The sequence below is a fragment of the Hippopotamus amphibius genome, chromosome 1 (assembly GCF_030028045.1).
Source record: "Hippopotamus amphibius kiboko isolate mHipAmp2 chromosome 1, mHipAmp2.hap2, whole genome shotgun sequence".
NCBI lineage: Eukaryota > Metazoa > Chordata > Mammalia > Artiodactyla > Hippopotamidae > Hippopotamus > Hippopotamus amphibius.
Window position 1 is genome coordinate 40,801,235 of NC_080186.1, and position 12,687 is coordinate 40,813,921.

Sequence of the window (12,687 nt, forward strand, 5' to 3'; positions counted from 1 at the left end):
TCACTCATTTTCTCATGTGTCTCATCATCCCATGACTGGGATTGTAGCATAGGTTCTTTCTTTCCCTCTTCCCTTCTGTGCTTCTTTCCATTTGAGTTTTGAGGTTAAAACAATACCAGTAACTATAATACTTTGCCAGCATGCCCTACAATTTAATTGGGAACACTGATACTGATAGGGTCCACCCTTCCTCCCAGCGCAGGAATCCCCTCCTCTTCTCCCTGACAGGGAGCCATCCTCCTTCAACCGAAGCAGCTCTAGAACTCACCACATGCTGACAGCCCTCCATTGTTGGATAGTTCCAATTGGTAGGATGCATTGTATAAAACTAGATGTTCAGAAGTTGGTAGAAGTTGTCACCAAGCTCAAAGTTTTCAAGTTTCATTTGAAGGCAACGTGGCAGCAGTGAGGAAAGTGATAGGCCTATAAGTCAGTCCCATGTGGGCTCCACGCTCTGTTGGCATTTACTTGCTATATGATTTTGAGCAAGTCATCTATCTTCTTCTGGTTTCTATTTTCCTGTCTGAAAGACTGTGGATAATAATCTCTTTTTTACACAGAAGGAAGGAGGGATATAAATGTATCTCTTTTTTAAAACAAAATTCAACTCAGAACACAGACAAGGGAAAAGGACAAACATATAGCTTCTCTGGTGGAAATAAGAGAGAATGGCCTGCATCTTCACTGGGTTCTGGTTCTGCCCATGCCTGGGCAAGAACTCTTCAGGCAGCACAGTGTGAAGCTCATCCAGAGTGGACAACCTTGCTGGGTCCTGTGTGAGGAAATGGTAGCACAGAGAGGTTATATGACTTACTCCTGGTTCATTCCATGAGCTTGTAGAAGACCCAGAGATGGGATGTATTTTAAAGCTCATTTTGTCTGATATGAGTATTGCTACTCCAGCTTTCTTGATTTACATTTTCATGTAATACCTATTTCCATCCCCTCACTTTCAGTCTGTATGTGTCCTTAGATATGAAGTGGGTGTCTTATAGATAGCACATATATGGGTCATGTTTTTATATCCATTCAGCGAGTCTCTGTCTTTTGGTTGGAGCACTTAATCCATTTACATTTAAGGTAATTACTGATTATGTTCTCACTGCCATTTTGTTCATGGTTTTGGGTTTGTTTTTGTAGGTCTTTTTTCTTCCCTTCCTCTTTTGTTCTCTTCTCTTGTGATTTGATGACCATCTCTTTTTAAAAAAAAAAATTTATTTATTTACTTATTTATTTGGCTGTGTTGGGTCTTAGTTGTTGCATGAAGGATCTTTGTTGTGGCATGTGGGATCTTTAGTTGCAACATGCGGGATCTTTAGTTGCAGCCTATGAACTTTTTTTTTTAATTTTCTCATTTTATTTTATTTATTTATTTTCAGCCTATGAACTCTTAATTGCAGCATGTGGGATCTAGTTCCCTGACCAGGGATCAAACCCAGGCCCCCTGCATTGGGAGAGTAGAGTCTTAGCCACTGGACCAACAGGAAAGTCCCTTGATGACTATCTTTAGCATTGTGTTTGGATTCCTTTTTCTTTCTTTGTGTGTGTATATCTCTTGCATATTTTTGGTTTGTGGTTGCCATAAGGTTTTGATGTAGCAGTCATATATATATACACACACATATATACAAGATTAGGTTGCTGGTCTCTTAATTTCAAATGCATTTCTAATAGTCTCCTCACGATTGCTGGTTTTGAGATCATGTTTGTGTGTGGATGATTTTCTACCTCTATAGCATGGTTGCCTTTACTGCTGAGCTTTCCCATTCATAATTTTCTTGTTTCTGGTTGTGACCCTTTCTTTTCCACCTAGAGAAGTCCCTTTAGCATTTGTTGGAAAGCTGGTTTGGTGGTGCTGAATTCTTTTAGCTTTTGCTTGCCTGAAAGCTTGTGATTTCTCTGTCAAATCGCAACAAGAGCCTTTCTGGGTACAGTATTCTTAGTTGTAGGTTTTCCCCTTTCATCACTTTAAATGTATTGTGCCACTCCCTTCTGGCCTGCAGATTTTATCCTGAAAAATTAGCTGATAAACTTAAGGGGATTCCCTTGTATGTCATTTATTGCTTTTCCCTTGTTGCTTTTAATATTTCTTGCTGTCTTTAACTTTTCTCAATTTGATTAATACGTGTCCTAGCATATTCCTCCTTGGGTTTACCCTGTATGGGACACTCTGTGCTTCCTGGACTTGGGTGACTGTTTCCTTTCCCATGATAGGGAAATTTTCAGCTATTATCTCTTCAAATATTTTCTTAGGCCCTTTCTCTCTCTTTTTCCTTCTGGGATCCCTATAATGTGAATATTGGTACATTTAATGTTGTCCCAGAGGTCTCTTAACTTGTCCTCATTTCTTTTCATTCTTTTTTCTTTATTCTGTTCTGTGGCAGTGATTTCCACCACTTTCTCTTTCAGCTCATTTATCTATTCTTATGCCTCATTTATTCTGCTATTGATTCCTTCTAGTGTATTTTTCATTTCAATTATTTTATTGTTCAATTTTGTTTATTTATTCTTTAAATCCTCTAGCTCTTTCTTAAACATTTCTTGTATCTTCTTGGTCTATGCCTCCATTCGTTTTCTGAGATCTTCAATCATCTTTACTATCATTACTCTGAATTATTTTTCAGGTAGATTGCCTACTTCAACTATTTCACTTAGCTGTTATTCTGGGGTTTTATCTTGTTCCTTCATCTGGAACATGTTCCCCTGCTGTCTCATTTTGTCTAACTTTCTGTTTTCACAGTACCACAGGCTGCAGGATTGTAGTCCCTCTCGCTTCTGGTGTCTGCCCCCTGATGGGTGAGGGTGGTCAAAGAGACTTGTGCAGCCTTCCTGGTGGGAGGGACTGTTACCCGTCCACTGGTGAGTGGAGTTGGTGTTGTCCCACTGGTGGGCAGGACCATGTCAAGGCATGTGTTTAGAGGTTGCTATAGACTCAGGAAGACTTTAAGCAGCCTGTCTGCTAATGAATGTGGCTGTGTTCCTGCCTTGTTAGTTGTTTGGCTGTGGCATCCCAGCACTGGAGCCTAAGGGCTGTTGGGTGGGGCCAGGCCTTGGCATCAAGATGGCGGCCTTCAGGACAGCTAACACCAATGAGTACTCCCCAGTACCTCTGGCACCCGTGACATTGTTCCTGCAATGAGCTACAGGTACCCCCTGCTGCCCCAGGAGACTCTCCAAGACCAGCAATTAGGTCTGTCCCAGGCTCCTATGACATCATTGCTTTTCCCCCTGTGTCCTGGTGTGCATGAGACCTTGTGTGCATCTTCCAAGAGTGGTATTTCTGTTTCCCCTTGTCCTATAGTGTTCCTGCAATCAAGCCTTGCTGGCCCCCAAAGCCAAATGCTTTGGGGGTTCCTTCTTCTGATGCCAGACTCTCAGACTGGGGAGCCTGGCATGGGGCTCAAAACCCTCATTCCAATTCTTCCCTGGAGGTCCAGTGGTTAAGACTTCATGTTTCCACTGCAGGGGACACGGGTTTAATTCCTGGATGCGGAACTAAGATCCCACATGTTGCATGGCACAGCCAAAATTTTTTTTTTAATTTTAAAGAAAAACAAAAAACAATAAAAAAAAACAATTCTCACTCCTGTTGGAGAACACCTATGATATAATTATTTTCCAGCTTGTGGGTTGCCCACCCAGCAAGTGCAGGATTTGATTGTATTGCAAATGCACCCCTCCTACCATCTCACTGTGGCTTCTTCCTTGTCTTTGGAAGTAGAATATCCTTTACAGTAGGTTCCAGTCCCTTTTTGTTGTTAGTTGTTCTGCAGTTAGTTGTGATTTTGGTGTTTTCATGAGAGGAAGTGAAATCAGGTCCTTCCACTCTGCTATCTTGTACTTGCCACCTCCCCAGTGATGGAATATAGACTCAAGTCCATGTTACTTTCAACCCATTGCCCTATTTCTGCTTCTACATTTCCTCAGGTTACATTATCTATTCAGATTTTTAGAGTTTTCCCTTTTCTTACATCGCTGGCTTTGAAAAGCCCCTCCCTGTGTTTTCTCCCACTCCACATTCAATCCCTATGAAACCTTCGATACTTATGTAATTTTTGACATTCTTCAAACTATTCTTATGCTTTGGGAGCCTTTTTTGTGTGGAGGGGTAGAGTTGAGTAATATGGATTTAATTTTTTGTTTTGAGATAATTATAGATTCTAATGGATTTGTGAAAATAGCACAGAGAGATCTTGTGTACCTTTCACTTAGTTTCCCTCAAATGTTGCATCTTTCATAATTATAGTACAGCATCAAATTGAGAAATTTACATTGCTACAATGTGTATGTATAGTTCTGTACCATTTTATCACATGTAATCATCAACCCAATCAAGTACAGAATTATGCCATCACAACAAAGATCTCCCAGATGCTATCCCTTTATGTTCACACCCATCCTCCCTCCTTCACTGTCCTATTATAATATGAATATGTAACTTATCAAAACCTACTGATGTTGACACTTACTAATTTGAGTGAAAGGTGTAGAAACACTTCCTCCTTTTAAGTCCTTTTACCTCTCCACATATAATATGATTGTGTTCAGTATTTCCTCCACATACATGGAAAACATTGGGCAATGTTATAATTCTTGCTTCAACATCAAACATAATTTAATGAACATAGAGAAAAAGGAAATTTTATTGTGTCTACCCATATTTTCTCTCTTTCTGTTGTTTCTTCCTTTCTGATATTCCAAGAATCCTTCTATATTATTTCTTTTCTGTTTCAAGAACTTCTTTTACCCATTCTTTTAGAGTAGTTCTGCTGGTGACAAATATTCTCAGTTTTTCTTTCAACATCTAGAATGCCTTGATTTCCCCTTCATGCCTGAAAGACATTTTTGCTAGATATAGAATTGAGGGTTGACAATTATTTTCTCTCAGCATTTGAGAAACATTGTGACACTTCCCTCTGGCTTATTTCCTCTTATTAATCAATACTTTCAAGATTCTTTCTTTGTCCTTATTTTTCAGAAGTTTGGTTATGATGTTTCTTGGCACAGATTTCCCTCAGCTTTTCCTGTTTGGAGTTCACTCAGTCTCTCGAATCTGTAGGTTTATGTCTTTTTTCAAATCAGAGAAGATTTCTGCCATTTAAAACACTTTTTCAGTCCCACTCTCTTTCTCCTCTCCTGATTCTAATGACATGAATGTTAGATTTATTGTCCCATAGGTCCCTGAGGCTCTATTCATCTCTTTTGGTCTATTTTGTTCTCTATTGTTCAGAATGGGTAACTTCTATTGTTCTGTCGACACATTCATTTATTCTTTTCCCTCTTCCCCTGCACTCTGCTATTGATCTCATCCTCAAGTGGGTGGTGGAAATCCAGATTCCTCATGTGGTCTGACATCACAGAGAGGAGAGAGGGGTTCATTGCTGACCAACTGGAATGAAAGTCCCTATTCCCTACTTTTCTCTGACACCACCTGGTCAGGGGTTTGGAGCAAAAATGGAAGCCTAGGCTCCCCACTCAACCTTTGTTGGTAAGGGGGAAAATGGGGCTACTGGTTTTTTCCACAATGTTGGGCTAGAGTAGACAATTATTCTCTAAAAGTTTTCTGTCTTACAAGGCTACCCCTTTCCTGTCCTTTGTTTAGCTAAAACAGGCTTTTGGGAAGGCGTGGTTTTGTCTGTGCCCATTGGCATTTCCAGGTGGCTGGCTTCTTGAGCAACCATTCTGGCATTTATGAGGCAACAATAAAACCCAGGGTTCTCACCAGTATATCATTTGTCAGGTCCTGAGAAACCTAGCCATTCTTCTCTCATCTCTTCACCTTTCAGAGTCGTCTATGTTTTTTCCATAAGTAATATGTATGGGTTTTCACTGACTTAGTGAGAGAAATAGGGAGAAATGCATCTACTCCATCTTGTCCCAGAACCAGATGTCTGTAATGTCTTTTCTTTTTAATGCATATGTATTTATTTTTGGAAACTTGATTTTGTGGCATTGCATTAATGCCAATAGACTTGAAATATAAAACTTAAATGAGAACAAAACAACTGCAAGGACCATTTTATAGCTCCTAGATTAGTCATTTTTTTTTAATGCCAATTCTTAATGCTGTCCAGATTGCAGTAAAACTGATAGAGTGCAAAGACCAAGAGAAACATTTTAAATTGATATAACATATTTTGAGAGCATGCATAGCAGGAGCTTATAATCATTAACCCTGCAATCTCTCTCTTAGGAATTGATTCTAAAAATAATTTAATAAACCTAAATCTATATAATAGTATCTACTTTAGAAAAAATATAGGCAGTCTAAATGACCAGCAATAGGAATACAATATAGTAATTTGTGATACTAAAAATGGTAAAAAAAAAATTCTCCAACCATGGTATAATGAATATTAGGATCAAACATGAGAAATTGCTTTGATATAATGTTAAGTGAAAAGAATAGAATACAAATGGGTATATATATTTGATTTTTGCTGTGGAAATAAACTAAAATGGAAAATGGAAAATTAAAAGTAATTGTTAGGTTTAGTGAGGGGAAAATGGATTAATTCATTTACTTAACGTACATCTATTGAGTACCTACAATGAGTCAGGCACAGTTCTAAATGCTAGGGATACTGAAGTGAATTTTTTAAGCGAAATAGTTGCTATTCTCTTGGTGTTTACTTTCTAATAGAGGGAGAGACCACTAATAAAATAAATAATGAATTATAGTTTGTTAGACAGAAATAAGTGCTATATAGAAAAATAAAACAGGGAAAGAGGATAGGTGTATGGGGAGTGGACAAGAGGATGTAATTTGAAGTATATGAGTTATTTCTTTTACAAAATATTAATGCATGAATTTATAATTTTTCAAAAATTATTTTCTAAAAACAGAGTAAAACACCATTACTTCAGGAAGAAATAATTAATTTCAAAAGTTTAGATATTTTTGATAAGAATAAGGCTAAAGATTATCATTATATTAAGAATAATAGAGAATATCGATCTATTGCTTATTTGTACATAACTCTATCACTGCACTCAATTCAAAAGAATATTTTAGCTGTCTGTTTACTTGCTGTCTATTGCATGGGCTTGTATCTCTTTCCTCAATTTCTGTAGCCAAAATTCTGAAATAGTCTCCATTTCTTCACACTTTCTCCATCCCCCAGCTCACACAGTCTGGCTTGAACTCTCACCACATCACTGAAAGAACACTCACCAAAGCCTCTAATAACCTCCACGTTGCTACAAACATTGAGCATCTAAAAACTTTAATTATCTTTGACCTTTCAGTAGCAGTCGGCAGTGTTAGCCACTCCTTCTTTTTGTCTCCTTGGTTTCATGATACCATAGTTTCTTGGTTTTCTTCCTACTCTCTGGCCAGTCCCTCTCGTCTTCTTTTGTGTTTCTCATCCTCAAACAGGGATTTCTCAGAGCCCTGTCCTAATCTTCTCTTTCCACTCCATATGACTTCCCTGGTGGAACACATCTGTTCCCAGTGTTCTGGTTATTATCTATAGGCTTATGACTTCTGAATCTGCACCTCCATATTCATGTCTTGAGTTGCTTATCAATATACCCTATTGCCTACTTGACATCTTTGCGTGGATACTTCCCAGGCACTTCTAGCTGAAAGATTCCAAGGCTAAGCTCATCATATCCCTTATCTAACCAAATCTCCCCAAATTGTCTCTTGTCCTATGGCCCCTATCTTCAGTAAATGGCACCACTATCCCTTCTGTTGCCTACTCCAGAAAACTTGGGAGTCATGCAGGACCTCCCTGCCCTACTCTCTTTTACTCTCCACAGCTTGTCAATCACAAAGTCAAGTTTATTCAACCTCTGTTAACCCTCAAATCCAACCACTTGTTTTCATCACCACTGTTACCACTATAATCCATTATCAGCTTAAGGTATTGCAAAAAATCTCTAAACAACTATCTTCCTCTCCAAGATATTCTTTATTCAGAAACAAGACTAATCTTTCTAAAATGCCAATCATGTCCTGCTCTTGGTTAATCCCTTCAATTTCTTTACATTGCCCTCAGAATCAAGTCCAACTCTTTATCTTGGTTTACAAGGCTTACATCAGTTTCACTCACACCTACCTCTCCAGACTTTCTCCTTAGAATTTCGTGCTCCTATCACATTGGCCTTTGTTCATCAAAGATGTAATGTTCTCTTTCACCTCTTGGTGTCAAACACATTCTATTACTTCACACATATCTCCACCCACTATGATGTAACTTTTACTCATCTTTCAGCTGTCAGCATAAATAACATTCCTAAGGAAGGTCTCTTATCCTTGAAGCAGTCTAAGTCTTAAATGCTATATAGAATGCTGAATAGTTTCCATGCATGCTGAATCCCCCACCCCCTACCGTTTTAACAGTTATCACATTTATCGAAAGTTATATATTTAATGTCTAGTCCTGCAGACTATGAGCTCTATGAGAACAATAATCATATCTTTCTTGTTTTATTCTAATACCTCACATAATTCCTGGTCCATTGTAACTACTTAGCATTTATTGACAAGCTGAACGAAGGAAGAAAAGAATAATGGAAGGAAGGGAGGGAAGGAAGAAGAAAGGGAAGGAAGGAAGGAGTAACACGCATTCAGTCAGTCTTGCGTAAGACAAAGGAAAAGAAAAGAAACTGTCAGAAAATTTATTGAATTAATAAGATCCTTGAGACTTTACAAAGTATTTACACATCCATTTCACATTTATCATAACAACTCTGTAAGAAAGTATTATTATGCACTTTTTACAGTGAGGAAACCGAGGCTTATAAAAGGGGTATCATGGCTCATCACTTTATATCTTCTATTTGGAATTCCATTTCCTTAATTTTGTTCTTGTCCCATTTCCTCAAGATCTAGCTGAAGTACCACTTGCCCCAAAATCTTCTCCCTTTCTCCCCAGGTCCTAATAGCATCATTTTTTTCTTCATCTCTAATCCACAACACACTTTACATACCTCCCGCAATGCTCCTTATATCGTGCCTATTTACGTTTGTATTTCATTTAAACCTCTAAAAAATAAATTTTAAATATATAATCCAGGTCGTATTCTTATTTATCACCCCAGTACCTAGCACAAAGTTTGATGCTCAATAAAAATGTGTTAAAGCTACATGTGAGATTTAGTCCCATCTCCTCAATCTACTACAATAGACAAATCAATCAGAGAAGTTATTTCAGATCTGTCAAAGGCCACACAGCTGCATGCTACTCCCTGCTTCTTTGTACCCCCTTCTCCACCCTTTCCATACATGGAATATGGGAGGAACAGTAAAGATGGAGTCCTGAGGTCTCTAGCTAATGCCACCACTTACTATCTGTGTAAATATCCTAGGTTTAGTTTCTGCATAGGTGAGGATACAGATATCGGCTATTTTATAATGCCGGTTTCCAATAGTCTCTAGCACATAGAAATTTCAGCCTTTGACAATATTAAAAAATATTCATTGGTTATGGTTGAAGAAACTTCATGCTGCAGAGTCCCAACAACCAACAATCCTTATCAGTCTAATATGTAAACAGAATTAGAATGAACTAAAATAGGCAGAAAACTTCTGAATCTTTCAGCTACTCCATTTTGCTGCTAGGTATGCTGATTTTATCTCCTCAAGGCAGAACAGCCTTGAGTGGCCATATATTTATTTGCATAATGTCTTTTTAGTTGCTTCTTTTGCTTATTTGCTTTCCACAACTAACTGATTACCGACTCATGCTAAGGCCTGAAGGTATCTTTGCTTGGAATCAGTTACAGCCCCCTATGACAGGTAAAGAAGAATGTTTATTTCACCTTGAAAATTTGAAGAAAATATATTTTCCCAATTTGGTATATATTTCATCCAGGAAATTTAAAGTTGTTAATGTTAGTCATGAGGTAAGAATATTTCCAGGATTATTTGTAATATGAAAGTACGTAAAGCCCCTAAACAAGAAAAGTATCCGCTACTTCTCTTTTTGTTATGGTGGTTGCCCCAGTATTGGGGAAACTAGATTTAGGAAGACACTAGAGAAGACATGAGATCTGTATGGCATTCGTCAGCCTTGAGTCAGGACATTGTTTAGAATCCTAAATTGTGGAACTCCAAAGGACCAGTAAAATCTAATAATCTGAGAGCTAAACAGTCACGTACACTTTTTTATGTTACCCTGGGAACATTTAGGATGATGATTATTGGAAGATAGGTTCTAATACCAGTAATCAACACAAGGAATGGAAGAAAGTCCTAGGCAGAAAGCACCAAAGGGACAGAAAGGATCTTCAGAACAAACCAGTAGAAAGAAAGGTAACAATTGTGGCCTGTAGAGATCAGTTAATAAAATTCTAAAATGAAAGTTCCCTTTGGGAACATATTGTTTCTGTCATATTCATATTGTATATGCTCAATATCTATAGTGCATAGCACATTAAGGTGCTTAATAAAGTCTTATTAAGTAAATAAATATCCAAATGTCTTGCTTGAGGAAAGGGGAGTGTGAAGGAAGGTGAAAAGCTTTCCATCCAAAGTCTGGGGATGATAAAGTAAAAAAATAGGGGAGATTAGATATATCAACAACTTGATTTACTCTGGTACCTTGTGCCTTATTGGCTTCAACTACAACAAACTTGGTTCTGAAACTTTAAACTATGTTAGACCATTAGAGAAGTCCAGTGACTGGATAAGACATGCTGCTGAGAGCCTGCCAACACTGGATAAGAATGCTAATTTAATTCTAAGGCATTATAATATAAATACAAGGACTCATTAATATTTCAAAATCTTGTCAAGGGCCCTGACAGAAAGGACCCAAATGGTAGTTCATGAGAAACAAAACAAAACAAAATGAAATAATTAAGGCATAAGGATTTTCAAATGCACGCAAAAAGAGAAGACTCCAGAACTGAACTCTTGAAGAAACCCACTGGTGATTATTGCCGTTATGTAAGATCCCAACACAAAGCCTGGTAAAAGAAGTACAACATTATTTTAAGGCCCTTGTGAGCAGATCAACAGTGATATCCTTTGTTGACAAGGTCTGAAGCACGTATTTACACATATGCCTGTTAACAGAGAGAAGTGCTCTGTTATCCACCCAATCCTGAATTCAGAGACTCAAAGCAAAGGCCTACCCCTTGTTCAGATCCCAACGTCAAAAGGAAACTGCGAAACAGCAGTATAGTTAACTTGATTTAGTAAAGTAAAAAACAGGCCCAGGAATATATTTTTATCTTTTAATAAACAGTTTTGCTTATCATCATCAAATGCCTACACTTCTACAAACCTGAGTTTCTCAGCCCGGCATTTATAAAAAATTACCAAGTATCATTCCTAGATAAAAGCACAATTCAATATTTATGAATTGCTAGCTTTCTATAAATATAGACATTTGGAGATGATCTTCTCACTAGTCATTAAAGTTTGAACAGGGATCAAAGCTAGAATAATATTAACAATTCCTTGCATTTGTATGGTATTCGACATAACACTATTAATAATAGATGACATTTATTGAGCACTTAGCAAGTGCCAGGCACTTTACATGTAAATTCTCATCATGAATTCAGTTCAGTTCAACAAGCATTCACTTAACACCTACTGTGTGATACATGAATAACACTTGGTTTCTGTCTTTAAGAACCCTCATTTTGGTGCACTCAATCAATGCTGAATGAATACATGAATGAATGGATGAATAGATTAATTGGTTTGAATGGCAGTGTGGGATAATAACAATAACATAGGTGCCTCCTCTTACTATCTATGGTCCTGAGAAAGTATTTAACCTAGCCTAGCCTCAATTTCTTCATCTGTAATACAGGGATATTTAAAATCTCCCTTGTAAAAATTGTGTGATACTAATAATAGCAAATATAAAACAGCTGACAAAGCGTGGACTCTCTCAGTAAGTGACAGCAGTTGTTATTAACATTGTTGTCATCATGATCAACATCATCATTACTATTACTAACTAATCCTATCCAACTGCCCTCATCCACTCTATAGCAAACCCACAAGACATCTATACAAAAATACCACAACAAACAAGCAAAGCAAGGGATATCTACTAAACTGTAGTGCCAGATGTCTTCCCAGATTACTGTACAATATTTATGCCTAGGTTAGAAAAGAAAAAAAAAAACAGAATCAGCTTTAATTATGCTTCCAAATATATCATGATAAAAGGCAAACAGGACGGAAATTTATCAAATAACAGACTGTACCTTCCCGCATAAAGAATGCTAGTGACTCCAAATATGGGACCATGTTTTCTATTCCAACATTCTCAAAGAGCAGTACCAAGAGCCTAGACAGTGGCCATCCAGAAACTCATCTAACTTTTCTTAGTGCCAGTGAGACTAAGCCCTCACTATATAGCAGATAAACTTGAGCCCTGGATGAAATTCTCCAATCAGAAGGAGGTCCCATTCTGTGGGTCACTTACCATTTTGGTCTGCTGGTAGATTTCACCATAGGGGCCATCCCATCTCTATAAAGACTTTTAGTTTTGCTGAAGTTAACGATGTTGAAAATAACTCTCTGAAAAAGAAAGAGGGAAAAGTTTATCAGAAGACTATGCTATTCAAATCGCCACTTCCTGATAATTAGGACTGAAAGTAATAAGCAGAGTCAAAGGAAACGATATGGACTAGCTACCAACACAGTAAGAATAAACGGTGTTCACAGAAATTCAGTGTGTTTCTGCTAGCTTAGCATAGTCGTTAAGAACACAG

At 37.7% G+C, this 12,687-nt stretch overlaps 1 protein-coding gene across 1 annotated transcript in view; it reads right to left on the bottom strand.

Moving 5' to 3' along the window:
- Positions 1-12,687, bottom strand: part of AGBL4 (AGBL carboxypeptidase 4) — a 1,220,133-nt gene that overhangs the window by 669,830 nt on the left and 537,616 nt on the right. The window contains exon 4 of the mRNA XM_057744086.1: positions 12,399-12,493. Within this exon, the coding sequence (XP_057600069.1) occupies positions 12,399-12,493 (95 nt within the window). The remainder of the gene's footprint in view (positions 1-12,398; positions 12,494-12,687) is intronic.